Genomic DNA, 27,927 nt, shown 5'->3' on the forward strand with positions numbered 1-27,927 from the left:
CATGGGTGATCTTAGAGCCATCCCTCCAGACGGAAGGACTCAGGGTGAATCAGAAGCAGAGAAGAGCACAGGCTTGAAGGCTGGCGAAGCCCTGACCTAGAGGTTACCCTGTTTGGGTTTAGTTGGATCTTTTTAGAAAACTTCATTTTTCATGTTCCTGCCTTCCTGCTTCATGAGAAGGTGGAGTGACTGAGAACCTGGCTTAGAAACTGACAGGCCCAACTGAGTTCAGACCCTTGCCCCACCGCTTGCTGGCTCTGACCCCAGGCAAGTCACTCAGTCGCTCTGAGCCCCAGTTTCCTCAGATGTGAGAGGGAGATGATTTGATAACAGCCCTTACCTGACAGGGTCGTCATGAATACTAAGTGGGATAATCCATGTGAAATTCAAGCAGAGTACCCAGCACAGAGTGTTAACTGTCCTCCTGACCCTGATTTGTGACTTACAGTAAATTAATATCCATAGGTTTGGTTTGGAGTTTAACAAATCAAAGTTCCAAATAAATGTTTGTTCTATTTTCCTATGATTTCTTAGTGTATTTTTAAAAAATATTTTAGGAACGCAGAATTTATGGTGAAATCTCATGAATTATAACTAAAAATGGTAAGTTTATTAACCCACCAGTGAACTACTATACTATTAATGAGACAAGACTGGTTGCCTTTTTTTTTTTCCCTAATTGAGCTAAAATTTACAGACAATGAAAGGTATGGGTGTTAAGTAAACAGTTTGATGAGATTTTACAAATCACATCCCTGGATAATCAACACCCCGGTCAAGATATGGAACAATTCCATCCCCCCAGAAATTTCCCTCATGCCCTCCTCCAGTCAATTCCTACCCCCTGTAAGTAGCCACTGTTGTAATTTCTACCATACTAGGTTAATTTTGCGTATTTTTGAACTTTATACTGTGGGATCACGGAGTACGTGCTTTATTGTGTCTGCATCCTTTCAACTTCAGAGGATATTTTTTGAGATTGAGTCAGGTTGTTGCATGTATCTGTAGCTGTTTTTTGTGTTGTTCTGTTTTTTTCCTGAGTAGTGTGCTATTGTAGGAATCTAACAGTATTTTGATCCATTTTCACATAGGAGTTGTTTCCAGTTTGAGACCATTATGCTTAAATCTGCTGTGAAAGTTGGTTTTGGTGGAATATGTCTTCATTTCTGTTGGGTAGACACCTGGGTAGACTTCTGGACCAGAGGGGGAGGATATGCGTACTCTCATAGGTGGTTACATCATTTTTTGCTCCCACCAGCAACTCAGAATTCTGGTTGCTCCACGTCCTCACCAACATTTGTTTTTGTCAGTGTTTTTGACCGAGCCATTTTGGTAGGTGTGGAGTGCTGTCTCATTTTTCTGATGACTAGTGATATTCAGCATTTCTTTAAGCCCAATCAGCTAGGAACAAAAGCCTGTTTAGTCTGACCAAGTCAGATTGGCTACCAGGAAGGAGGGAGTTTCGGAGGAACTCTGGAATGCTGCTCTACCCGAGGGAAGGGCATTTGTAACCTTTGGGTTCCCACTGAAGGCTTCTGAGGAGGATCTGGAGAAATGGGGATCAGTTTTGTGTTGATTACTGTTTCTGAGGCAAGACTAGGAGGGATGAGAGTGGGGACTCACTGGGGAAGAGCGGTCATGAGCATCCTCAGGAGTGAGTGAGAGGAGGAAAGCTTGTGTGGGCGTCTCTGGCAATGAAGCAGTAGCCACTCAAAGAAGAGGGGGCTCCTTGTGGCATCTCACAGCTGCTGCTCGACCTTGGGAGAAGCAGTGTTTTCTCGCATTTGGCTTTATCTGTGTCTGTCCTCCTGACCTGATTAATGGTAGAGCTGTGTCAACTCATTTCAGTCTGAGCTGATTTTCATTCTTTGAATACCAGACAGATTTTGACTCTCTCGGCCTTTATCGTGTGCCTATTGACCATTTATTTGTATATCTTTTGTGAAGTGTCTGTTCAAGTCTTGTTCCTAGCTTTTTAAAAAATTAAGTTATATGCCTTTTAAAAATTATTACTGATTTGCAGAATTTTTTTTAATATATTCTGGATACAAGTTTTTTGTTAGATATACGGATTGAAAATATTTTCTTCCAGTATGCAGCTTGCTTTTTTACTTTCCAACAGTATTTCTTTCTTTATTGAGAGCAAAGTAAGTGGTCTTATGTATGTAAGGCCAATATGGTAATTCTGTATTTAACTTTCTGAGGAACCACCAAACCATTTAGGTTTTCTTTTTGTAGTTTGTTTCTCTGCCGCCATTCCCTGTCTGGTAACTAATTTTGTTTATGTTTTCATTAAAGTACTCAAACATATATAATAGCTGTTTTTAAATTTGGTTCATTATTTCTGTTCACACCTTTTTCCTTCGATGCTGTATGTTGCATTTTGTAGCAGGTGGTGGTTCCTGTTCTGGTGATTCCTGTTGATCCTGGCCAGTGTGGGTTTATTCTTTCTTTGTGTGGGTCTTTTTGATTTTCTCTTCAGTGTTAGGTCACAGCTTTTATTCCTAAGGCCTTACTGAGTTGTGAGGTCCCTTCACTCAGACTAGGCCAGAACGCCATCTCCCAGCCCTGCCCCACCCCTCATACCTCCATTCAGCTCTTAGTCCTGAAGCAGCCACTCTGCTGGGGCTTGTGGAGTCTGCCTGAGCAGCCTCTTCGGTGGAGTGCACCAGGTGTCCATCAGCGTGCCAGGGGCGGGGTACGGTCACTGCCTGCCCAGGCTTAGGCAGGCGACACATGTCCACACAGTCCCCTGTGGTCTCGAACCCCAGTCTCTGCCTCAGCTCAGGGAGACTGTCGTGCTCAGCTTGGACTCCTTCCCCCTGCCCCTGGTGTCCAGAAAGTGCCCACAGGCGAAAGCCTGGGTGGCCAAGGGGCTCACCTTCCGTATTTCTCATCTCTCAAAGATCACATCTCTCAAAGGTCACATCTGGTCCAGTGTCTGGAAACAGTTGCCTCATATCTCATCCCGTTTTGTAATACCTGGCTGGGGGCAGGACCAGGACCAGCGGCTGTGTCATGGCTGGAAGTGGAGCTCTTCGTCTAACGTGGTGTGTCTGATGGGTTAAACGTCAGGAGAGCCACCTCTCTGCACCCCCAGCATCGGTCCTGGTGGCTTTGCCAAGGCTCAGCCCCTGCTGGCTGTTGGCCAGTTGTCCCAGTGCTGCTTTTGTGGGTTTTGACATCATGTCATCACAGTGAGTAGGCAGGCCTGGGCAGAGGGGACAGACCTGTCTCTCTGTCCACCTCACCTGGAACACTGGTTTAAAATACGCTTTCCTGGGGCTTAGCTCAGCCTTAGGGGTCTGATACCTGTTTTTAACCACTTCCCCCAGGGATTTGTAGCAGGAGCCTGGCTGCGCAGTGTGGACAGGAAAGACTTTCACTGTGATTGTTGAAAACTGTTGGCAGTTCACTGTGGGGCTGTTGAACCAGGGTCTCAAAGTCAGTCTTTTGCATCCTGGGAGGGTGAGGCCAGAAATAACTTGGAAAGTGGTAGGTCATTTGTGGGATTTTTGGTTATTGTCTGCCTTCCTCCCCTGGGCTTATTTGGCTCATAATGGTGCCATATAAGAGAGAAAACCCAATGATTTTAAGTGCTTTACTGTTACTTGTTTGTGTTCTTTTAGGGAGAGTTTAGAGAAGCAAGTGTTTGTTCTTTGGCGTCAGAAGATGTTTCAGCATCAAGAACACCGCTTGGCAGAGAGATTGGTAAGAGGCTCTCCTCAAGGAGGTGCTGGGACCGGCAGGACCTGCTTAAAGCCTTCACACTCACTGCCTCCCCTCCTCAGCATGCTGCCCGCACCCAGGCCCAAACTGAAGGGCGTCTTGCCTGTGTCCAGGACTCACGAGGCAGGGGCAGGGTCCAGGGTGTCCGTTTTCTTTGTCAGTGAAGTTTATAGTTGGCTGTGGGGCCTGGGCAGCTCCTCAACATCCATTTCTTCTGCCGTGGTCATCATTTGTGGCCTGCAGACCCTTCCTGGCTTCTGTACACCATCCTATTTGATGCATTCTGATCTCTCCCTGCTGCAGGCCATCCTCCACCTGGAGCGGCAGCTTCTGCGGAGGTCCTGGTCCACATGGCACCAGCAAGCGGCAGCATGTTGCCTGGAGCTGCAGCAGCAGGCAGTAGCCTGTGCCCACCACCGGCTGGGGCGGCTGAGGAAGGCCTTCAGTGTCTGGAGGGAGCGCGCCCGAGGGCTCAGAACAGAGTGAGTGGCTGCGTGGGCCTTGGAAGACATTCCAGGTTCAGGGCAGCTTTGGCGGGAGCAGCAGGGCTATTGGCTCTGAGTATCTGTCTGGGGGGTCGTTGAAGCCTAGACCCGGTCTTAGGTCCCGGAAATCCAACCTGAAACAGTCTAAGCAAAACTGGGCCCGTAGGTCTTACACCCACAGAGCTGAGTTCTCCCATCCTTGCCGGGGTATCAGGAGCTCAGCTGATCAGAGACCCTGTGTGTCTGAGGTCTGTCCATCAGCCAGTCCTGCTCACTTGTTGGGGCCCACTAGAGGCAGCCATGGCCATGAAAGAGACTGACGGGCCTGTGCTGGGATAGCTGATCCGCCAGGACCAGTGGTGGTGCTGGGGCAGGTATGGGAGTTTCTACCACACCGTGTGGTTAGGGGTCAGGGCAGGTGCCCACATGTCCCCTGCAGGTGTTGTCCTGCCTTGGTGCCTTTCTAGGTCTCCTCTGGGCTCTGAGGATCTCCCACCGCTCAGACTCTGGCCACTTGTAACATCCTCCTCAGTTACGTGCGCGTGAATACAAAGCCCTGTGAAGCTGTCCTCAAAATGTGATTATATGTGCACTTTTCTGGGCAGAGAGCCCAGTTCCTTCTGAAAGAGTCTTGATTGCCTTCCAAAGTTAAGAACCACTAGGCAGGGGCCAGGGTCTGTAAGGAGGGCCTCTGAAGAGTGCCCTTGAAGGATCTGGCTGGGCGTGGAGTACAGACTGTCTCCCCACAGGAGGATGGGCAGAGCGCAGGCTGCGCAGTTCCAGTCAGCACAGCTCCTGCGTGGGGCCTGGAGCAGGTGGAAGGAGGTGAGGCCTTGGCACGGGCGCCCCCCACACGGGGCTGCGGCAGGTGGAACTGAGGGCGGGGTGGCTCAGGGCGGACACACGGGCTTCTCCCAGGTCCCTCAGAACCACCTGCCTCCGAGTGTGGGGAGGAGACCGGGCTGCAGGCGCAGTGCCGACCTGGTTTTGTGAGGTGATAGGGTCACAGTTCCTTGTTCTGTTAGTTTCTGGGCTGTTCTTCCCTGAGTTCCTGATCTCACGGTTCAAAGGCCTCCCCCTCGGGGTGAATAAATGCTGAGCTGATGCTGCTTAGTTTGCCCACAAGTGGGCACTTAACCATTGAATCCTCAGAGGCCTTGTCTGTAAATGAGGACCTTGGGGCTCAGGGGTTAAGCATCTTCCCCAAGCTCCCCTGAAACTGAGTGTAAATGGAGGCACAGCTGAGCCTCTCGACCCAGCCCTCGGTGGCCAGCTGTCTCCTCTGTCCGCAGTGCCTGGCCCTGCGTGGCGCCGAGCGGCAGAAGCTGATGCGAGCCGGCCTTCACCACCGGCACACCTTGCTGTCCAGGGCGCTACAGACCTGGGGGGTAGGAGATACTGCATTCCTCCACGTCTCCGTACCTCGCAGGGAGGGGATTCCAGAGGCTTTGTTTCCCTTCCTAGTTCCTCCTGCGCCTCCCAAAACAGTGATTCCATAAGGCTCAGACAGAGCCAGTACCCTGGCCTGTGGGTCTTAACGCCCGCAGAGCTGAGTTCTCCCATCCTTGCTGGGGTACCAGCCTTGTCCAGGGGATTGGACTTGGCAGGTGAGGGCTTAGCCAGTCCTCTCCCTGTTGTTGGGTGGGCTTCTGGCCCCCCCGCCCTCTGTGCCCAGTGTCCCGGGCACTGCAGCCCTGCTGAGGACGCACCTCTGAGGGTGCCTGAGAATGGGGAGCGAGGCGTCCCAGGGTGGCCTCTAGTCCTCCTGGTCATCTACAGATTTATCAGAGCCACGTGCGGAGCATCCTGCAAGAGGCAGCAGCCAGGGAGAGCCAGCACGAGAGGCGAGTGCTGCGGTGAGTGTCCGGGCCCCGGGCCAGCCTGGGGCGGGCAGGCTGCAGACCCAGGTGGATGGGGGCCCTGATAAGGGCCAGGAGGATGGGCCCGGCTGCCTTGTGCTGGCTTTGGATTTTCCACTGCGAGCGCTGTTCCCTGGGTCCCCTCCTGCGTCTTGAACCCATGCTGTGTGCGGAGCAGGGCCTTGGGGAAGCAGCTGCGACGTCTCCCACTTGTCTTGCTTCCCTGAGCGCCTTGCCCTGCCCAGTGCAGACCTACAGGATTTGGCTTCTCGAGGCACCAGGTCACCTCCTCTCAGCTCCCAGGCAGGAGCCTCCCCTTTGTTCCTGGCTCTCTAGGCCTCTCACAGACTTTGCAGTCACTCCCAGCCTCTGGGATCATCTGTCGTCACTGTGCCCCCGGCTCCGCTCCCTCCTGAGCCCGTCCTGCGGCTTCTGCTGAACCCAGCTCTGACCTCCTCCTCCTCTGCTGGCCTCCCTCCCTCGTTCAGCTGTCTTTCCCTTCCCCTGCATTTGTTCAGCGGTGCTGTTCCAGGCTGCCAGTGCCCTTCCTCCAGCTTCCTTGTCTCTACCTCTCATCACGGGTGAACCACCTGTGACGTCGTTGCCTGGTTATGGCTCTGTGTTCCCTGTTGCTCGTAAACGCGTGAGGCTGCGGGGGTCCGTGCTCCCCCAGCGCTGGCACAGAGCTGTGCACAGCCACGTGGTGGGGGTGTGGTCAGCATCAACACAGCAGTCAGGGTGACAGGTGCGCTTAGGCATAGGGAGACCTCGCACTGTCTCCACAGTGGGTCACCCTGGCTCACCGTGTGCCTGCAGGGATGTGTTACATCGCTGGAGAGAGAACGCCGTGGCCCAAGCAGATGAAGCAAAGAAAGCGTCTCGAGCAGCGGCTCACTACAGAAGGACCCTGTGCTCCAAGGTGAGGCTGGGCAGGCCATCTGGTCACCCAGGAGGTTTGGGCCATGGCCCTGTGAAGGGGTGACCTGGGGGTGGCTCCGGACATCTGAACTGAACGAGGTACCTAGAAACACACGGCCATGCCTGCAGGTGGGTCTGTTGTTTATTTCACTGACTTACAAGCCAGTGTCCATTCAGGCAAAAGCATGGCACGTAGTGAGTGTGAACCAGCTCTTACCAGAACCAGTGTGGACTTTTGCACTGGGGCAAACCATGTACGTCTCCACGCCTCCATCTCCTTGTCTGTGGGCACAGGGAGCTTGGGTGCCCGCACCTGCTCAGTGGCCTCGTAGGATTTGTGGCCATGGGGGCCTTTCAGAGAGCATCCGGGAATGTGAGGCCCTTGGTGATCATTGGTGGGAAGTACCCCCCAAATGCCGCTTGGTTGGGCCTGGTCCCATGTGCTGGGAGGATGTGGCCGTGGGAAGATGTGCCATGAGACAAGACTCAAACAGAAGTAGCATGATGGAGGTGGCCACTGGGCTCGGTGTTTTAGAAGAAAGCAGTTGCTGGGAGCCCCGGGCTTTTCCTGACGGCTTTGAAGCCTCCATGGATGAGCAGTGACTACATATGGTCAAGGCCCAGGCTGATCTCAGGAAGGCTCCTGGGCTGCGTGTGTGTCCCCTGCCCTGGAAGGACTGGCATCAGAGCTCAGAAAGGAGGAGGCCTTTGTGGGGGGATGGTGTTCATGACTGGGGAGCAGGCCCCAGTGTCCTCTGTGTTACTGTGATTTTATGTGTGTCTCGTGTATGAACATGCATCTAACGTATGGCTTCTATTTAAGAGATAATAGAATGAAAGCCCACGTAAGGACTTGATCTCTTTGTGGCTTAGTATGAAGTTTAACTCCTCTGGTCCCATCGCCTGAGTTGCGAGGGGACTGGGGATGGCTGCCTGTGGTCTGCACGGATGGTGGGCACTTCCTAGAGTGTGTGTGAGCGCCCTGCGTCCACCTCTTGGCCTGACTGCAAGGAGCTGGGCTGACCCCTGGAAGTCAGGACATGTCGTGATCACCCTCTGTTCTTCGTCTGCCCCAGGTCCTGACCGAGTGGCAGGAGGTGGCGTCAGTGCAGATATTCCACCGACAGCAGGAGGAGTGTGCCATCAGGGAGGCCCAGGTGGTGCTGAGTAGGGGTGAGTGGGCCCGCAAATGCCGAGGAGAGCCCTGTGGAGGACCCAGAACTGTCCTGGGCTCCCAAGGTGCTTCCTTCTGTCTCTGTCTCCTCCTTGTGTGTATTGATTTCCTGGCGCCAAGGTAGCAAAGTACCACAGACTTTCAAACAACAGAACATTGTTCTCCCAGAGTTCTGGAGGCCGAGTCCAAAATCAATGTGTCGGCAGGACCGTGCTCCTGCCAAAGGTTCCAGGGGAGGCACCGTCCCTGCCTCTTCTGCTTCTGGCGTTGCCAGCAGTCCTTGGTGTTCTCGGCTTGCAGACACGTCACTCCAGCCTTGGCCCCCATTGTCACGTGGCTGTCTTCCCTGTGCTTGTGGCTTTTTATAAGATCAGTCATACTGGACTAAGGGCCCACCTACCCCAGTCAGGTACCAGGTAGTAACACCGCACCAACCCTCTTAGCAAATGACTTCAGTTCTGAGGCTCCAGGGTGGACGTGAATTTGCAAGGGGGTAACTTGTAGGATTCTGTTCCCAACCGACTGCCAGCCAGTTTATGTTAAAATGAAAAGCTGAGGCTTGAGATCACAGAGGCATAAAGACACAGGTGGACTGGAGGAGATGGAGGTGGTTGGGGTGGGAGGTGTGATGGGAAGGTCCTTCCAAGGGTGCTGCTTGTCAGGTCAGCCCCATCGTGTCGGGGTTCTGCTTCCTGGAGGGAGCAGGGACTTGCCCGGGTGGCCTCAGGTAGTCCCACGACCTGCTGTATAAAGAGCCTGGGAAGGCAGTCCAGGCGGGACACGTGGAAACAGAGGCCCTTGGCCCGGGGGGGGGCGGGGTCTTACACTCTGAGGAGACAGCTCCTAGTTAGAAAAAAAAAAATACAAATAGAAATGAAAACAAATGGAAATGGTTTAAATTGGACCATACTGAAAATGGATCAAGTTGTTGAGTTGGCTTAATAGTGTTCCCTCTGGGACAAAAGCTAACCTGCTTTGGTTTGGTTCTGACTAGTTCTCGTGTTGGTGAACACAGATCCCCGCTTTCCTCTGGACGGAACCCTGGGGTCCCGCATCCCGCACCTGCCCTGTTCTGCCCTCAGCACGCTCTCTGTGTCCTCAGGCTGCCCCTAGCATGGAAACCAGTGCTGTGTTTCTGGTCATTCCCCGGAAAGACACCGCAGGGCTCAGCCTGCCCCTGGTCTCTGCTTGGACAGAGCTTCGGCACCAGTGCTGCAGGGACCTTCCAGTTTGGGTCAGGTGGCCATGGTGGGGAGTTAGAGGTGACAGGCCCAAGGGCAAAGGGCAGCTGAAGCTGCTTCCCTCCAGCAGACTGTGGGCGGCAGCTTTCCTGGGCTGGTGTGTCCATCACGGCTGGTACACAGGACTGGGGAGACCGTGTGACAGGACACTGTTCTCTGCACACAGTGGGTGCACAGTCTGTGCCTGTGGAACCATTTCCCGGCTTAACTAAGGCCTCTGGGTCTCAGGCACGCTTCAGTGGTCCAGGGCCGGGGTGGGCTGGGTGCCGGAGAGCAGGCAAGGAGTCGTGGACACTCGTGCTGAATAGAGTGCTTGAGAGGTGCAGGTGGGCCATGAGCTGGCGACGTGACCTCGGGCACGGCCTCCTCTTTGAGCCTCAGTTTCTCCATCTGTAAATGGAGATAATAGTACCTGCCTCTTGGGTAGGTCATGAGGGTCCAGTGAGGCCAGGAAATCCGCACTTAGAGCAGAGCCCAGGAAACAGCAGCGCTTGGTACCCACGCCTGGCCTCCAGACGGGTCCGGGAGGACACCCTGTCTTGGCCTCAGTGCCCTGGGGTCAACCCTCTCCTGTTGTCTCTAAAAGAAACTTCTGTCAGGGCTGAAGGAAAGGGAAAATTTAAAAGGAAGAAAGTCAGCAGAAGAAAGTGCTTGTTCCCTCGAGAGAATCTGGTGACAGACACAGTGCAGGATGTGGCCTGGGGCCACCTGGCCCTCTGAGCCTGTTTCCTCCCAGACAGAGCGGGGCCACTGCTGGCCACTGCCTCCCACTCCCTCAGACCCGGGTCTTCTCGTGTCTTGTGGAGTTTCTGCAGGGCCCTGGCGCACCTGTAGTCGCTGTGGACAGGTTTATGGCTTGGGGGCCCTGAGGGGGCACAGCGGTAAACAGCAGACCTGGTGCCAGCCAGTAAGGGTGTGTGTAGTTGCTGAAGATGGCCAGAGCTGTCCTCAGAGTGGCCGCTGTCCACATGTGGTGGTCTCACCAGGCGTGGGCTGACACCCCGGCTGGATCTCCACATGGTCCTCGCAGCTGTCACCCTTGCGTGGTCGTCCCTGTAAATCCTCCCAGAGAGCAGCTGCCTCACATCTGCCGTAGGCTGTCTCAGGACCTGGTTTCGGCGCTGGCGGGACCGCAGCCAGAGGGCGGCCCAGCGGAGGGTCCGGCTGGAGAGGGCGGCGCAGCATCACCACCGGCAGCTGCTGCTCCAGGCCCTGGCCCGGTGGAAGTCGCACCACCTGGGCTGCGTGAGGAAGCGGGTGAGGCGGGCAGCAGCTCCTGGTTCGCCTGTGCGGCGGGGCTGTCCGGGTGGGAGACAGCGTCTGGGAAAGAAAGGTCCTTCCTGTAGAACTCGTGGCAGCCAAGTGTGGATGCTAGGTGGTTGGGGTCCTGTGGGCACAAGGCTGCAGGAGCCTCTCTGGGTGCTTAGTGAAGGCTGGGGTCCCGTCTGCCCGGGTGGAAGATGGCTCAGGAGGGGACCTGGCTTGCTGTGAACCATGGCCTGGCAGGCCCTGGCAACCTACAGAGGCACCTGGACGCCCCTGCTGGTCAGGAGGCCCTTGGCCCTGGCGGTGGGAGGAGTTCGCATGGGCCTGGAGCCTCTCACCCTGTGCTGTCCCCAGGTGCTCTGGGCACCTGACCACTCGGGCACACAGATCCCTGTGCGCACTCTCTCCCCAGCTCCTGCAGAGGCAGGCCACCCGACTCCTGGCCCGGACACTCAGCCGGGCCTGCTTCCGCCAGTGGAGACAACAGGTGGGAGCTTGGAGAAGCCCCCACCCCACCTCCTCTGCGTCCTGAGCCCACGCCTCTAGTTCAAATCTAGTTTCTAACGTTGCCCTCTTCCCAGGGCTCCTGCTACCCCTAGTCACTTCCTGGCACCACCAGCTTCCTTCGCTTGTGACCTGCTTAAGGCCAGGTCACTTCAAGTCACTGTTTCTAGTGTCACATTGAAAACATAACCAGGGTAATGTCCAAGAATGAACAAGAAATGCATTTTAGGTCTTGATAAAACCCCGGGCGGTCCTGCGTCCTGCTGGGTGGAGCTTCCTAGCAGGAGGCCCCTTTCTCCTCTCCTTCAGCGCCATCCCAGCTTTCCTCCTGGAGCCCAGTGCAGCCCCAGCTCCCGACTCCAGAGCTCTTTGCCTTTGTTCTTCCCAGAGGAGCTTCCTTGATCCCCTCCACAGGGCCAGGCAGGGCTGGGCCCTTTCATGGAGGGAGGGCAGCGCCCGACCAGAGCGGGGTCTGAGAGTGACCAAGCCACGTGGTGGTATTTCCTTCTTGGCCAGTAGCTGGTGTACAGGAGGCGGGAGCAACAGGACACGGCGCGAGCCCTGTGGTTCTGGGCCTTCTCACTACAGGCAAAGGTAACAGGGCTCCCGTCCCAGGAGAGGACCTGCCTTCGGGGGTGGTGTGGGCACATCCCCTGGGGGAGCCTAGCAGGGCGGCTGGGCCTCACCTCCTCCTCTCCTGGAGGTGTGGACCGCATGGCTGGGCTTCGTGCTGGAGAGGAGGAGGAAGAAGGCGCGGCAGGAGCGGGCGGTGCAGGTCTACCACCAGCAGCTCCTCCGGGAGGGCATCACGCGCCTCCTGCGATTCGCAGCTGGCACGAAGGCCTTCCGGCAGCAGCTGCACGCCCAGCAGCAGGTGCAGGTAGGCCCAGGGCGTCCCCTGACCCCTCCGTCGGGGCAGGCAGGGTCAGCATGACCTGACCAGAGGCTGGTTGCAGGCGGCCCACAGTCTCCACCGTGCAGTCCGTCGCTGTGCCACGATCTGGAAACAGAAGGCACTGGGCCCAGGCCGGGAGCCTCGGCCCCCCACATCCACTGTGTCCAGCAGAAGAGTGACCTTTGAGGGTCCCCTTCCCAGCCATGTTGCCGCTGGGGCTGGGGATGCTTCCCTGGACATCAAGAGGCCACCAACTCCTCATGGGCCTCGGGGAGCTCCGGGCAGCCTGGCATCGGCCGCCGGGGACCCCCAACTCCTGGAGCTGTGAGTAGCCCATCCCTCACCCCTGCCTCCGCACTTCCACCTGGGCCAGAGCTTGGAAGGAGGACGCCGAGCCCCGAGGGTCATGGCTGTGGAGCAGTCCCCCTCCCACCCCAGGACCTGGTGGCCTCCCCACTTATTCTGCTACAGCCAGGAAACAGGCACCCTGTCTGGAACCCCACTCCTTTGTGACCTGGCCCCTGCCCCGTCCCCACATGCTTTGCTGATGCAGCTGACAAGGGCCAACCCTAAGGGGAGCCTGTGTTGCCTTAGAGGTCAGAGGAGGCAACACGGGTGGGGCGTCCCGAGGTGCCGGCTCTCATCAGTGGAGTTACTAGTTCAGTAGGCTCTGGGGCAAGAGCCTTTCCTTCTCCAGCCTTTAGTCTCCCTTTTAAGATTGAAGGTTTCGGACTGGATGACCCCACCCCCCAGAGGTCTCAGGCTCCCAGCAGCCCCTGGGCAGCCTGGGTGAACGGCCTGTGTTTCGTCCCAGCAATGCTGCCCGCTGGGCGAGGAAGCAGCCTCGACGCCCAAACTTCCTGCTGGAGCCCCTGCAGAGCCAGACGCCCCTGGGGCACGGCACCCTCAGGGGACAGGGGTAGGTTGTGTGGTTCTGGGGCTGTAGGGTGGGTGGCCCCCTTTCCTTCCTGCTTCCAGCGCCTGCCTTCCCTCTGCTCAGGCCTGAGGCACTGTGGGACCGTGGTCTCGGCGTGGTCCAGCCAGCAGGCCCTTGCTTGACGACGCCCTTCCTGGCAAAGGCCCGGACAGCCCTGGACCCAGGCAGCCCCCTGCCGAGTGTGCCTGGCCTGAAGCTGCCTCCTGTAGTGAGTGCAGGCTGGGAGCAGCTGCCCCCTCCCTCCTTCCTGTCCAGTGAGGCTGCAGCACCTGCCAGGGTAAGTCCCGTCACCTGGGTCCCTGCTTTTCGGTCTGGCTTTAGGGGTAGTGCTCGTTTTTGTGTGCTCGGTGCTGTAACTGCAGCTGTACTCATTGCTTCTGGAACACTCTGGGCTCGGGAAGACGCAGGGAGACCACGGTCCCAGGGACACAGCAGTGAGCATCCCCTGGGCTGGTGAGCTTACGTCCTGGTGGTGGAGACAAAAAAACTACATGCAGACAGATGAAGAGAGTGCAGATCACGGAGGGTCGTGCAGGCCCTGGTGAGAAGTTTGGATTTTAAGAACAGGAAGTTGTGGAGGATGGTGGCTGCTGTGCTCTGGTCCAGCAGGAGATGCTTGTGGCTGGGACGGAGGTGGTGGTTGTAGATGTCGTGGGAGACAGACTAGGTAGGACTTGCTCTGATGTGTTTGAGAGGAAAAGAAGGAATCCAGGATGGCTCCTGGGTTTCTGGCCTGAATAACTCAGAAACTAATGTTCTTTTACTGTGAGAGGAAAGACTGGGGGTGGGGACCCAGTGGGGTGAAGCATGAAGAGTCTGTCTTGAACCTGTCAGATTTGAGATAAAAGTGACGGATTCTGAGTCTGGCCTTGAGAGACAAGGTCAGGGCTGGAGATCAAAACTCAGAGTCAGCAGCACAGGTTGAGGTGACCTCTTGAGAACCAATGGGGCCACGACTCGGGGGCCTGTGACGTAGGAGTCAGAGTCCGGGCAGGGAGGTGTGAGAAGGCACAAGTGTGCGGTCACCGAGGGGCAGCGGGGGGCCTGCGCCCTCCAGGGAGCTGGTGTCTGAGGAGCTTCGACCTCAGTGGGGGTGATGAAGGAGTGGGGGACAGGAAAGGCCATTCCCACCAGGCAGCACCGTCACCGGGAGGGAAGGAGGAAAATTGTATCTGTGTCTGCACAGTAGTTGCCTCTGACCGCTTTCCTCACTTAAGTGCTAGGTCTCAGCTAGGGGCGTTGCAGGGGTGAAGGAGTCAGTAGGGCTTGAAACAGCGGCTTAGGTGGTGCTAAGCCAGGCTCTGGGGAAGCGATGGGGCCAGACCACAGAGGAGCAGGTGTCCCTTGGTTGCTTGTGGGACCCTCTCCACTGGTGTCAGGTGCCGAAGGGGCGAGCTGTGGCCGGTGTGGGGAACTCCAGCTCCTGGTGCCGCAGGGCCCCCTCCCCGCCTTCCTCCCGGCTTCCCTGCTCAGTGTCTGTCTTTCCTTTACAGGTGTCAGCACGACCAACGCCCCAGGCCTCTCCATCCCTGGCTGGTGTCCCCAAACCCCATCTGCTCCTTCCTGGGGACTTCACAGCCAGGCCTGGTGGCTGTGATGCTGCGGGTGTGCACCTGAGGCCTGTTGGTGCCTCAAGCACTCGGGCCACTCCGGGCACCAGGGATCCCTGGTTTCATCCTGGGCCCAACAGGCAGGATGGTGAAGATCAAGCTTGTCTGTCTGTTGCCACCAGTCACTCCAGCCTGGAGGCTGAGCTGGAGGGCATCCAGCAGCAACTACAGGACTACCAGACCATGAAGCAGAACCTCAGGTGAGACCCAGAAATAACTGCCGGCCCCCACGCAGGCGGCACCTTTCCCCTTCAGTCCTGCTCAGGAAGGCCCAGGTGAGCTTTACCTGCGGGAAAAGCTGAGCAAAACTTTAAGCCTGTCATGTGGAAGCTGGTGTCTACCCAGCGGTTGTGATTGTGATGCAGGATGAAGCCTTTAACTGCCCTTGCCTGGGGTCTGGGAGCACGGCCTGTGTCCCCCACGCCCAGGCCTGGGACCCTCAATGTGAGCAGGAGGGAAGCACGTGGGTCCCAGGCAGCCAGCTCAGTGCAGGGAAGACGAGTGGAGTGGGGGAGAGGGGGGAATGGGAGCCCTTCTCCCTCCACCCACACCGCAAGTAATTGGTGTGCTTGTCCCCAAGCCAGAGGCTCTGCCTGGGGTCCAGCCAGGCAGCAGGTGCATCCTTCCCCCAGGTCCTGCCAGCGGCAAGCAAGCAGCCTGAGGCGGTGGCTGGAGCTGAGCCGGGAGGAGTCCAGGCCCGAGGACCAGGAAGCGGAGCAGCAGGTGCATGAAGAATTGCAGGAGGTAAGACTCCAAGCACCATGGGACAGCTCTGGGCTGTCCTTCCTCTCAGTCTGGCCCACCTCTCCCCTCCCCAGGTGGAGCTGCAGATCCAACAGCTAGCCTCCGAGATCCAGGCCCGGCGCCAGCCCATCCATGCCTGCATTGCTCGCGTCCAGGCCCTGCGGCAGGCTCTGTGCTAGTCATCACCCTGGGCCCACATCCAGGAACAGAACGCAAAGCTGCAATGAATTTTTTTTATTGCAAAATGTTGCAATTAAATGAATCACTGTTCAGAAGTCTCCCACTTTTCATACAAAAATACAGTGCTACTGATACAGTTGAAAAAGTTCAAATGGCTTCTCCTGCAGGAGAAATTCACAGCGTCCCCAGGAAACATGAAACCTGGCCCTGTCCCCACCATCAGTGGCTCCCCAAGGACTGCGTACCTATTACCTGGGGACAGGTTTTCTAGGCACTGACATTTCCCTCCCCCCTCCCCCACCACACATACCAGACAGACCAGGGTTCTATGTCCAACACATGCCGCTGAGTCAACAGCAGCAACTTTCCCATGTTTTATGTAGGTCTGGATATAGGGAGGGGACACAGGCTCTCCCCTGACCCCAGCTAGGCCACCACCACCACCTGCCCCAGTCACTGGAAACCCCTGAGCAGGTTTAATCATGGGTCCTGCCCACTAGAAAGAGGACGAACCAGCTCCAGAAGTCATCAGGGCCTGCAAAGCACTGAACCATTAGTGGCCACCCCTACACTGCTGGCACAGTTGGGGGGTTGCTGGCAGAGTTCAGCCACAAGTGCAGAGAGAAAAGACATTTTTTCCCAACAAGCAGGGTGGGGCGAATTTGGGAATAGAAAGAGGCTGCATTCCAGGCCCCATGGCCCTGCTCTGGAGGGCAGCGAGGACCCACAGTCAGTGCTGGGAGGCACCTCACCCCGTGCAAGGGAAGCCAAAAAGCAGTGCTGGGAGGAGCAGCAAGAAGGTACGGTACTACCACTTATCTCAGAATGGAAATCAAGACCAACTGAATGCTCGGCCAGGAGAGGTAGGGTCTCCAGTTTATATGACATGTTAGAAAGTATCTCCAAGAGGGAATGTGAGACCATCCCAGCCTGCACTTTGTCTTCAGGTGGGAAAGGGGACAACACTGGTCTAGGGGCATGGCAAGGGCTCTGATGACCTTGTCTGCACCCCTGGGCAGCAGAGACACAAGTCACCCAGGTCCTGCCTGGTCAGACTCAACAGTCCCTTCCCCAGACAGCCTTGGAGGTCCTCCTCAGAACACGCTTCTCTGGAAAAGACCCCGTAGCAGCCGTGGCCAGGAAAGAGGCTCTAGAGGGAACCCAGAGCCTCCCCAAATCGGATTTTCTGTCCTGCTTTCAGCTGGAAGTTGAAGTCCTTGGGGGCCTCGAAGATGAGCACGATGGTGGAGCCCAGGTTGAACTCGCCCAGGTGCTCGCCTTTGCGCATGGGGATGCCCTCCTTGTTGGTGTGTGTCACAAAGCTGAAGTCATTGTAGGAGCCCTTGCTGTACCGCGGGCTGTTCGTGTGCAGGTCCTAGGGGAGGCGGGAGCAGAGCATGTGGACCTTGGACACACCTCTCCTGCTGTCCCAAACCCCCTGTCCCCAAGCCCTGCTTGGAAAGGGAGGTAGGGATAGCACCTCAGGCCGTGGACTGGGTCTAACTAGGCAGCGCCTGATCGGCTGTGAACGTAGAGGCATCAGGCCCAGCTGTTCACCAGCACAAAGGGTGCTGCAAAACCAACACGGAGAAGGGGACTCCTGTGGGCACTGGCGTCCCTCACACACTTGGCCTCCATCAGCACATCCCACCCCAAGCTCCACATTCCCCTTGCAATCCTGGCAGAAGCAAAGTGCCCAGCAGGGAGGGTGATCCCCTCCCTCTCCAGCCACCTGGAGACCAGGGTGAGTGGTGCACATGGGGCAGGGAAGTGGGAGACTTGCCCTTGTAGAATTTACGGTCCCCGTGGACCTGGGGCCTCAGCAGGACCTGGGCTCTGCTTACCCGGTCAAAGTAGATGCGGATGGAGCCCACGTTGGTGGCTCCCACGGCTGTGAGTGAGAAGAAGCCATGTTTCCAGTCCCCGGTCAGGACCACCCGCTCATTGTGGCAGAAGAGCTCTTTGATCCAGCGGGCCATGCCAGGGTTCACGGACATCAGAGAGCCTGTAGGGGCAGAGACAATGCCACTCCCTGCCCACAGCATCTACTCTGGGAGTACCCAAGACCCAGTGTCACCCCCAAAACACCCTAAGCGCAGAGTGGGCCCCAGCCTTGGAGCTCCCCCGGGGACCGCTCCCTCCCCCGAGCTGGCCCCAGCCTACCTGGGAAGTGGCGTCGGTGAGAAATGGTCCAGTCGGTGGGGGAGTGGAAGCAGTGGTAGTCCCCGGGGGCCAGGTAGATGACGCAGTGGTAGAGCTCGTTCCCTTCTCGGGTGACCAGCTGGCTCCTGAAGGAGCTGCAGGAGGTGGCTACAGGGGCAGGCCCGGGGCCAGCTCTCAGACCAGCCCTTGATGCTGCCCAGCACGGGGCCTTCCCAGTGCCCCCCACCACTCCTGCCCTTCACCCTCTTCACAATGCCCAGCGCAGCAACTGTGGCAGGGTGGCCCGGCTGCGACCAGGTGAGGACCCACCTGGAGAGAAGGGCAGGTCCTCAGCCGAGGTGCGTGGACCCAGGAATGACTCCAGCGAGTAGGTGACCCCCTTCACCTGCTCCACCTCGCAGTTCTTCACCTGCCCAAAGTTGAGGATCTTCCCATCCGATGGGCTGATCTGGAAGGACCAGGAGAGGGCTGGCTGTGGGGGGAGGGAACGGAGGGCAGGGCCGGGGGGGAGCACCCACCCGCCACCGGTTCCAAAAGGCACAGGGAGGAGCCTCGGGAGGCAGGGTCAGGCCTCACCACGCTGTGCAGGCCACACACGGGCCGCGCCTGAGGCTTCAGCTTGCGTCGGAAGAACTCGCTGAGATTGCGGTAGTGGTGCAGGTCCTCCACTGCGGCCTCCTTCATGTTCACCCCGAAGGTCCAGATGTACAGGCTGTAGATGGGCCTGCGCAGCCAGTGCGGCAGCTCCACCTGGTTGAGGCGGCCCCAGGCCCGCGACAGCAAGCGCGTGGGCACTGTCTTGTACAAGGCCACCTGCGGGCCATGGGAGAACGGGTGAGTCGGCCACGCCAGGCACACTCACCCCCTGCCCCCTGGGGCTACCTCCCCCAAACGCCTGGGCAGCTGGCAGCCCACAAGGGCTTTGTGATGTGGTTTCTCAGCGGGAATCAGACTGAGCTTCCAAATCTCTCATAAACAGTCCAGGCTAAGCCCGCGCCACAGCTGTGCCAGCCACTTCCCACAGCGACTGCCCTAGTCCTGGGGGAGACTGGCCAGCATGGTCTGACTTAAGGAGGAAGGGGTGTAAATGTATCTGGTACCTTCTCACAGAGGCAGTGCTGCCCGCGTCCCAGACCAGCATAGGGAGCTGCCCCCTAACGTGCACGTGCTCGTCTCACCCCAAGGCTGGGGACTCTGGCAGGAGATACTCAGCACTGACACCTGCACCTCGAGGGCCTGAACACACCACTGAGCCCACCTGTGGCCGGGCCAGTCTGCAAGGATACAGCTCCTCCAGGAAGCAGAGGGAAATCGGCCCCTCCATCAGACCCTCCAGCCAAATGCCAGGCCTGGCGACCCAGAAGGGGCAGCCTCTCAAACCTCAGGTGCCATTTCCACAGCGGGACCTGCCTCTGATGGGTGGCTGCTGCTTGCTGCGCTCAACCAAGACACCAAGTCCCCAAGGTGGAGAAATGATTCCATCCCAACTTGAAACAGCTCTACAAGGTACTGAGCTAGGGCTCCCAGCCATCCCAGCTGATGCCCGTCCACAGGGCCGGCCCAGAACTGCCATGTGATCCCAGGCCCAGTGCCCCTAAGGTGGCCTTGAGCTTTCGAGCCCTTGTAACACCCACTTGGGCTGTCCAAGGACCTGGGAGCAAGTTTCCTCCTTGGGGTCAGCTTGCCCTGAGAGCCACACGCAGCCAGGCTGCTCCCTCACCCAGCCCTGTCTGGGCCTCCTGGGTCCTCAAAGGCATCCTTACCCTAAGGTACCACACAGGCTCCAGCCTCCCTGAACTGCTCTCTGGCATCCAGAAATTAATTTGGATTCTTCTCAAAATCAGCTCTAAGCTCTTTTCTGCCTAAACACAGGAAATGAGACAGACACCACTGGTTCTTTCCAGAAGCAGAGCCCCCACATGGCACAAATGCAGGCAAAGAGAGCAGGCAGGGTACAGCAGGCTGTTACAGTCACCTGTCTGCAGCCCCCATGGCCACTGACCAGCCCCACCCTCACCACCAACTCGCCTTCCAAGACAACCCTGCCAGTGGGCTCGGCCCCCACAGCACCGCCTCTATCTGACACAGCTCCAGAATTCTTGGGTCTTGGGGAGGCCAGGCCAGCAACCTGCACACTTACCCTGCTCACAGGCCTCCATCCCACCCGGCTGAGCGGCCTGAGGGCGCCGAGGGGCAGGAGGTAGTAGAGTACCGTCAGGGGCCAGGAGCGCAGTTTCAGGGCGGGTTTGGACATGCAGCTCAGCTGTCCCAGCCTCCGCCTCAGGGCCAGCTGAGGGAAGTGCAACCTGCAGGGCACATGGCCGCACACGGCCAGGATCAGCGGAGGGCCAGCGGGCACCACCCACCCTGGGCCAGCTCATCTCCATGGAGTCGGCACCTGCCAGGCCCCCTCATCCCAACACACTGTGTCAGGCCAGGGGCTTGGCTGCCTCTGGCCGGCAGATGCACGCCTGGTCACTCCCACCTGCCTGGCAGTGGAGGCATGGAGGGGGAGGCCCAGATCCGCGCTCCTCTCAGAGGCAGCAGCTTCTGGACCAAGTGCACTGGAGACGGTGCAGAGCCTGCCTCTTGGCCCCCACCCACCCCAGGACCACTCCGCCCCACAGGCTCTGAGATCTAGTCTGACCTCCCAGGGCCCCTGGCAGTGCAGGATCTGGGAAAATCTCTTCAAGGCTCCAGGCTTATTTCCTCACCTGATAAGAGACTGAGCCTGACAAGATCACAAAGGAAAACACAGGAACCATTCCATCTGTCCTTGTGGCTTTCCTACCTCATGCCAGTTTCTCCAAAATAAGCCGGCCAACCTTCAGGCCACCTCCCAGGTCTGCTGGGGCCACACACCTGACCCAGGCCCCTCCTCCAGTAAACGCTGGTGGGCCTTCCTCAGGTTCCACCCACCAAAATATGGTGCATTCAGCACAGGCTCATCCTTGGGGAGTCGCAGAACCTGGGGTGAGCCTTTCCACCCAAACCCTGGCCTCCTGAGGCTCAAAGGTGAGGCTGGAGTCACCTCGCCACATGCTTAGGCCATAGGCAGTGCTCCATCAGGAGACCACACCTCCAGCCACTCTGAGAATGGCCCCAGGCCTCGGTTTCCTCATCTGCAAAAACGCTGCATAGAGAATAAGGCCCCATCTGTGCCTGTGCACTCTCAGAACTCCTCTGTCTTCTGCCCCCGGTTCAACAAACCGAGGAACAAAGAGGCATCTCAGCTGATACTAAAAGCAGAAAAAAATGGAGAACTGAGCCCTGCAGTTCAATGATGGTGCTGGAAGGCACTGCATCTCTCTCGCTTGCCAGACCCCCTGCATCCATTCTACCATCCCACCCCCTTTTAAGAAGGAGTTCTTAAAAGGTCCAGGAAGGGAAAGGGGCCAAGCAAAGCCAGGCACATCACTGCTCTACCTCTGGGCTTCCCCCGCCCGCCTCACTCTGCAGAAGAAAGGGGACCAATCCCAGGGGAGCTGCGCCTGGACACTGGGCCACCAGCCTGCTGGTCCCCCAGTACCTGAAGTGGGCTCTCCGACTCAGGCCCCCTGGGCCGGGCCCCTCCAGCCGCGGGGGCTGGTCCCCCAGCCCCCTGCCGCCGCCACCACCACCTCCACCGCGGGGCCGCTGAACGTGAACTCTGACCTTCCGGAGGTCGAGGCGGGGTGCGGCGGGGTAAGGATGCGGATGCAGCCGGCAGCATCTCACCATTTTGCCGCGCGGAGCTCAGGTCCTCGCCGCGCCTCAGACTGACACATGGTGGGCGGCACAGGGAGGCGGCGCCAGGCTCTTTCCCTTTGTCTCTCCTCCTCCTCCCTTCCCCCCAGGAGCTCTGGTGCTGTCACGGCTCCTGGGCTGGCCTCGCCAGGCCCCTGGTGGCTGGGGAGCCGCTTCCTGGCTGGGTAAGGTCCGAAGGCTCAAGGGTGCAGGGGAGAGGTTGGGGCTGTTGCAGAAATAGGCACCAGTCACACACCTGCTCAGGGCCCGTGCATCAGCCCCCACCTCGGCCTGCTCTGTCGCTAGCCTGGCTGCCCGCTCATGGCAGATTGGGGACTGGGTGCCTCTGGCCACAGGAGCTCAAGCAGGAATCTGAGCCCCACGCTCCAGGCCCAGCGTCGGCCTGTCTGCGGCAAGGGCGGCCCCTCCCTTGCCAGGACCTGACCCATTTTCCTTTCAGGTGACAGAGTAGCATCTGAGGGATGAGGGGGCGGGAAGATGGGAGAGGCGCGGCGGGTGAGACCCCGGCATCTGGCCTGCTCCCGCTCTCCCCTCCTCCAGCCCGAGTCCCCACACCTGTCTCCTTGGACGAGGGCACCTGGGCAACCTCAGAGAAACCAGCCCTTCCCACCTCTCTGGGGAGGAACAGCACTTTGGCCGAAGGTTCCCAGGCTTCCGGCAAGGACACCCAGCCTCCGCAAGGCCCAGCGGCCCGCAGATACGCAGGTCCTGAGGGTGGAGAACTGACCCAGCCCACCAATGAACAGGGCAGACTCAGACATGGCTCCACCTGCACAGGCTGAAGACCTGATGCCCTCAGACCCACCTCGGCTAAGGAGGTGAAACCACCAGCCTGGCACCTGCCGGACCCCTGGGTGCGTGTGGCTGTGGAACCAGGATGAGGCCAACTGTTTGGATGTTAGAGTAGATTTCTGCCCCAGCCCAGGACCACCCCCTGCCAGCTCATCTCCCCAGCCCACCCACTGGTTGAGTGGCAGGAAAGCGGCCACCCAGGACTCCTCCTGTCAGAGAGCTGGGCCACAGGCACCATGGACACTCCAGGTGAAGTCCCACTAACTCCCATCGCCCCACCCCCGCCTCCCTCGCCTAGGAAACAGGTGACCGGCAGTTGAGCCTGGTGCTGGGCTCCAGAACGAGGCTCCTTCCCTGACTCTAGAAAGCTCAGACCATGCACACACACTGTGGAGGCAAGCGAGGCCTCGTGGGCCAGGACGGGAGCCCAGGCCTCCAGCCAGTTTTCCCCAGCTCTCTTACTGGTAGGACTGTGACCACTGCAGGTTTTGGTCAGAAAGGCCCATTCAGGAGCCCACAGGCAAACCCAGCTTGGCTCCAAACCTCAGGTCCTCACGGCAGATTCCCACCTGTGCCTTTGCACTTCATTCTCCCCCAGGGCCTCCAGTCCAGAGGGCTGGCTGTACCAGACAGGCCACCAGGGCAGGGCAGGCCTCACCCTCCTCCCGCAGTGGAGGGGCTCAGGGAAGACCAGCAGTCAGGGAGCTGCTATCCAGAAAACACTCCAAAATGGCCCTGAGGGGCCGGACAGGAGGTCCTTAAACCTCAATCTAGTCTTGTCCCTACTCCACCTCCTCTTCTAAAATTTGACAGCAATCACCAGTGGTGGGCCCCACAAGGCCTCCCAGGAGCAGACATGAATTCAGCTGTCCCCCAGGAAATGGTCCAGACCCTCTGACCAGCTCAGAGCTGCAGGATGAAGGGAAGAGGGTCCCTGGCGGTCCCCCTTCCTCACTTCTCAAGGGCAGAGCCACGTTCTCAGCCAATAATGCTCCCAGCATCCCCATCTCAGAGCCCCACTTGCCCTCTGCACCTCCAACGACCTCTGGAGGCCAAGACAGAGCTTCCTCCCTCTCTGGTTCCGAGACCAACTTGGGGAGCTCAGGCCTGGATGAGTCTGCAAGGAGGGTGCCCTGAAGCCAAGTGCAGACACCATCCCTCCCTCCATTCCTCAAGGACACTGTGGAGGGGAGTTTGGTGCTGTGACCAGTAGGACCTTAAAGTCATTACACAGCCTAAGGGCCAGCCATGTGGAACATAGGAACTCAGAGTGGCTTTGGTGGGGCACAGGGACACTCTGGTTACTGTGGTCCTGGCTGACCTCCTCCTACCCTTGCCCTGAAAGCTAGGAAAGGTCTTGCAAGTCACAGGCGCCCTCTGAGTCTCTGTTTCCTCATCTGGAAATGGGAAGGCTCTTTCCTTCTACTCTCCTGCCTTGAGGCTCAAATCACAGCTGTGACCATGGCTGAGAAAGTTCTGCTCAGAAAGCCCATGTCTCTTGTCCACCCAAGAGTTTAGTGCAGCCTCATCCCTCAGACCTGGCTCCCCACGCCTGCCCTCCCTGTCCATACCCACACTCTGGGAGGACAGAAGTTTGCTACCACTGGGAAGATGGAAGGAACAGAGCCCAAGCCACAGGGCAGTGATGACAGAGGTGATGGCTCAACAGGTCACCTCTGTCAGGACGTGCTGTTCCGCGGGTCACACTCGAGTGGTGCTGTAACATTGCCTCCCACCCCTCACTGACCAGGACGAAGGCCTTGCAGGCCTGCACTGTCCAGTCCAAGACAGCCCGAGAGTTGCTCCTGATCCCTGAGGGGAAAGTGCCCTGGGTGCCATTTACCCCGCCTGAAGCCTCAGCAGAAACCCCAGTGTCCCCAAATCACATGTCCCCAGCCTGTCTTGCTCCCACTCTGGAGAGCAGGCCAGGCAGCTGTATCCAGGTGAGGCCACCAACCATCCCTCCCCCGAGTTGCAGGGCTAGAAGCAGACAAAACATCACAAGTGGGGACCCAGGAAAATGGATTCTTCCCAGGTGAACCATCTTCAGGAAGCCTTGGGCAAGAGAAGAGGAAGGAAGCAAAGAGAAGGGTCCAAAGGTGCCTCTTTCAAGGGCGGTGGAGGTGGGAATAGGACTCGGCAGGGGTCTTTCTTAAATCCCTCCAAGGAAAAAAACCTTCTCTCCAGCAATCCTTAGCGCCAGCGGGGAATGAGGTTCTGGGGGGCAGGGTGTCCCCCTCCCCGCCCTCGGGTGGTACATGGTGACAATCTCAACTCATCCAGTTCCCATTGAGGATAGGGGAGTCTCCCTGCCCCTCTGATGCGCGTCCCAGGCCCTTTCGGCAGCACAGAGGAAATGGGCCCGGAGCTCTCGGCGCAGGAGGGTTAGAGCCGCCGGCAACACCAGCATTTCCCTTTTCCGGGCCGTGGGGCAGGAGATGCTACAGGATGCGGAGGAAGTGAGCTCATCCGGCGGCCCCGTGACCCCCGTGTGGGGCCAGGGAAGCCACAGCTTAATCAGGGCTGCGGGGTGGGCTCCTCAGGCCCTAAGCGGAAAGGGGCGACCTGCACCCCGGGAGCCGGACGGCCGCCGGGGTCGGCGAGGTCTTCCGGCCCCGCGCGGCGGGGCGGCTCGGACGCTCACTCACCGGCAGGTGGTCTGGTCCCGCTCGGCTTCCGCGCGCCACCCGCCGCCGACTCGACTCACAGGGAGGCGCCGCCGCGGAAGCCTGGCTGCGGGCGAGCGCTCGGGATCCAGCCACTCAGGCCGCCCGGGGGCGGGGGCAGGAGGCTGGGCCAGACTCGTCAGCCGCGCCCCGCCCCCTAGCCCAGAGTCCCTTTAAGGGGAGGGGCGGGGCCGGGGTGGGGGCTGCGAGAACAGGCGACCACTCCTGCCGGTCACCGGACTTCCCGGGGTGCCACCTCCTAGGGTTGGGGGCCCCCTGCCGTCCTCGGCAGGGCTGGGCCTGGGCCACCCCACCCCCACTAGCCCCTCCATCACCGGGGCTTCACGTGTTGCGACCTTACCGAGGGCTGGCTTCTCTGGACTGAGCACAAAGCCACCTCCTGCCACCTTTTCTAGCCTCGCAGTGACAGAAGGCATCTAAGCCCTGGCTCCTTCCCACACCCCACCCTGAAGACAAAAGCTGCTCCCCACCCCACGCCCTCTCCTCCAGACACACACACCCTGACACACACACACACACACACACAAAAACCCCTGGGGTAGACCAGCAAACAAGATCCAGTGGACAAGGTCCACCTCACCTCGCCCCGCATGTAGGCTTCTCGCTGGGATCCAGAACCTGTGGGGTGATTCTCGCCTTATCTTTTTACCCCACTAGATGGTGGGGCCCAGCCTGCACCGTCAGCACCCCACCCCCACGCCCACCTAGAGCACTGGGTCAACACAGGATGGAATGAACCAGCCTAACATGTTTTAGGGGAGGGGGAGGGTCTGGCCAGGAACACCACCACCACCCACCACTCAACCACAGGAAGCATATGGGATCAGGAGGTCCAGCAGCTGAACTCTAGCTGCTTCTGACCACTGGGAATTTACTTTCTAAAGCAACATCTGGACAGGAAGAGAGCCTACAGGGCTTGTGAAGAGCTGGGCAGCTAAGCCGGCAGGATAGACAGGATACAGTGCTGCCCAGACACAGCCCCATACACCTGCCCCCTCATCCGATCCAGCCCAACCGAGTGACAAGCTACAGGCCTGGGATGACACAGCGGGGAGGGGAGAAGATGGGTAGTGACCTACCTCATGGACTTCCAAGATATCAACACCTACAATGTACGACGGGAGCAGGGGGTGCACAGGGTGGCAAATGCCTGACCGGCCACCTCCGCCCCCTAGCCTGGCCCCAGGGAGACTTCAGACCATGCACAGGAAGATACTAACACAGAATCCTAGCAACACTAAATCCCAGAACCAGAAAGCTGGGGAGACAGTCCTGACTTCCCCAAAGTCTGCATTGCGTCCAACCAAACCCAGCCCGAGGCAGACACGAGAGGGAAAAACAAGTCTGTGGATCAAAAGTGCAGGCTCTCATCCGTGGAGCAGCCTCTGGAGCGCTGATGCTCTCCGCTGTGAGATGACCACCCGGGCCACTGCACGTCTACCAGGGTGCCCCTGGAACCGTCCCTCGCAGAGCCTCTCAGGCTGGCTGATCGGTATTTAGAAAACTCATAAATCAGCTCTGAGATTAGCCCTCCCTGCCTTCTAACCTGCCCTCCACCACGTGCTTCAGTAGGGAAATGCCTTCTGGATTCCAGACAATACTTAACATGATTTCTGGGAAAAACGAAAACCCTTTGATAGGTCTGCTTTCCCACTCTAAATGAAGTCCCTTCCAGCCACATTTGGTCCTTAATTTCCAGTCCTCCCGCTTTATTTGGAATCCCCTGGGAGGCAGTGCCACCTAGCGCCACTGCAAGGCTCTGCAGGCCCCAAGCCACCTGGCCAACAGCACCTGTGGCCCGCTGCTGCTCCCTGCAGAGTGAACTCCCTGCACGGCTGTGCCAGGGAACAGAAGCAGCAGCGGGACAGGGGCGGCAGGTGCTCTCTGTTAATTCTCATTTCCCAAGGGGTGGCAGGGCCCCTTGAGGAGCATGGATGAGGAGCTGGGGCAGGTTATCAGCCTCACAAAAGCCTAGACACAAGCTCCGACAAACACGAAGTGCCCTCAGATAATTCTCACACCCCTGCCCAATTCTCCCCTCCGTGTCCCCGAGTGTTTCTTGGCAGTCCCACCAAACAAGATGACTTCTCTGAAGCCGAAGCAGCGAGGAGGGGTGCAGCGGGATGGAGGAGACAAAGTGCTGAGCTGGAGCCCGGCCTGTCTGTTCCATGTCCCCTCCAGGCACTGCCCTGGGCTGGGAGGCAGGGGAGAGGAAAGCTGGAGTGGCGGCCACATTTCCTGGCAGGCACCTGAAGGAGGGCCCTGAGGCCCTGAGATGGTCTCCTGCTCCAGAAGGAGCCCAGGATTCTCTGAGGACACAGCTGGGCAAGTGGGAGGGTCTACTTCCCACCAACTTGACTGTCTGCGCATTTTAACATTTATAATTGTTTTGTCTTGTAACACCTATTAGGTAAGAAGTAAAATAATACTTCCTGAACCCCAAACCCCTGCCAGCCTGGGACCAGGTATTTACACACATACCATTCTCACTTACCAACTTTATGAGGGAGTTAACAGCAGCCTGTTCACAGAGGGGAACAATAAAGCTGTAATAATTATAGGAAGCTGAAAAACATGCAAAATATGTTCAGCACTGTCCAGGGTCCTGGATGCTGGGGGCGGAGGAGCAATCTGAGTGCAGGCCGCTGGGGGTGTCCGGATAGGCTGATCTGGCTTCATTTCTTCTCAGAACTGGAACGCTGCACCACACATTTTTACAAATTCTAAACTGAGGCCAGAAACAAGGAAGCGATGCTAACACAGAGAATGAGCGCGGATGCGAGCCCACTGCTCCTGACTGGGGCCGGTCGTCTGCACAGCTGCTACCCTGCGACCTCGCCACAGGCCCCATGGCCTGGCCGTGACGCTGACCAACCGCATGAGCATGCTCAGATGCAGCCCCTGCAGCCTGAAGGGTTCGGGGTGAACTTTCATCACGTCTGCAACATCCTTCCAGACGGCTCGGAGAGAAAACACACGCATACACACAGAGAAAG

At 58.1% G+C, this 27,927-nt stretch overlaps 2 protein-coding genes across 14 annotated transcripts in view; one reads left to right on the forward strand and one right to left on the reverse strand.

The window, feature by feature from the left end:
- The window catches only part of SFI1 (SFI1 centrin binding protein), a 65,148-nt gene extending 49,511 nt beyond the window's left edge, over positions 1-15,637 (forward strand). For 8 of the 10 annotated variants that reach the window (XM_045514591.2, XM_045514508.2, XM_074356792.1 and 5 more), the window contains 17 exons: positions 3,630-3,711; positions 4,033-4,211; positions 4,964-5,039; positions 5,507-5,602; positions 5,994-6,070; positions 6,890-6,992; positions 8,068-8,164; positions 10,503-10,663; positions 11,085-11,159; positions 11,696-11,770; positions 11,880-12,056; positions 12,133-12,395; positions 12,886-12,990; positions 13,072-13,285; positions 14,502-14,818; positions 15,251-15,362; positions 15,437-15,637. In XM_045514591.2, coding sequence (XP_045370547.1) covers positions 3,630-3,711; positions 4,033-4,211; positions 4,964-5,039; positions 5,507-5,602; positions 5,994-6,070; positions 6,890-6,992; positions 8,068-8,164; positions 10,503-10,663; positions 11,085-11,159; positions 11,696-11,770; positions 11,880-12,056; positions 12,133-12,395; positions 12,886-12,990; positions 13,072-13,285; positions 14,502-14,818; positions 15,251-15,362; positions 15,437-15,541 — 2,314 coding nt within the window. In that variant the 3' untranslated portion in view covers positions 15,542-15,637. The remainder of the gene's footprint in view (positions 1-3,629; positions 3,712-4,032; positions 4,212-4,963; positions 5,040-5,506; positions 5,603-5,993; positions 6,071-6,889; positions 6,993-8,067; positions 8,165-10,502; positions 10,664-11,084; positions 11,160-11,695; positions 11,771-11,879; positions 12,057-12,132; positions 12,396-12,885; positions 12,991-13,071; positions 13,286-14,501; positions 14,819-15,250; positions 15,363-15,436) is intronic. The other 2 variants (XM_045514641.2, XM_010948606.3) reach the window with 2 other exon arrangements.
- Positions 15,582-27,927, reverse strand: part of PISD (phosphatidylserine decarboxylase) — a 30,822-nt gene continuing 18,476 nt past the window's right edge. For 2 of the 4 annotated variants that reach the window (XM_074356798.1, XM_010948885.3), the window contains 6 exons: positions 19,846-20,011; positions 18,282-18,518; positions 18,015-18,153; positions 17,706-17,852; positions 17,387-17,547; positions 15,582-16,917 (listed from right to left, as the gene is read on the reverse strand). In XM_074356798.1, coding sequence (XP_074212899.1) covers positions 16,693-16,917; positions 17,387-17,547; positions 17,706-17,852; positions 18,015-18,153; positions 18,282-18,518; positions 19,846-20,011 — 1,075 coding nt within the window. In that variant the 3' untranslated portion in view covers positions 15,582-16,692. Of the gene's footprint in view, positions 16,918-17,386; positions 17,548-17,705; positions 17,853-18,014; positions 18,154-18,281; positions 18,519-19,845; positions 20,012-21,422; positions 21,658-24,892; positions 25,356-27,927 lie in introns of those variants that run through there. The other 2 variants (XM_074356799.1, XM_045514811.2) reach the window with 2 other exon arrangements.

Source organism: Camelus bactrianus, chromosome 32 (assembly GCF_048773025.1).
Source record: "Camelus bactrianus isolate YW-2024 breed Bactrian camel chromosome 32, ASM4877302v1, whole genome shotgun sequence".
NCBI classification, from domain to species: Eukaryota; Metazoa; Chordata; class Mammalia; order Artiodactyla; family Camelidae; genus Camelus; species Camelus bactrianus.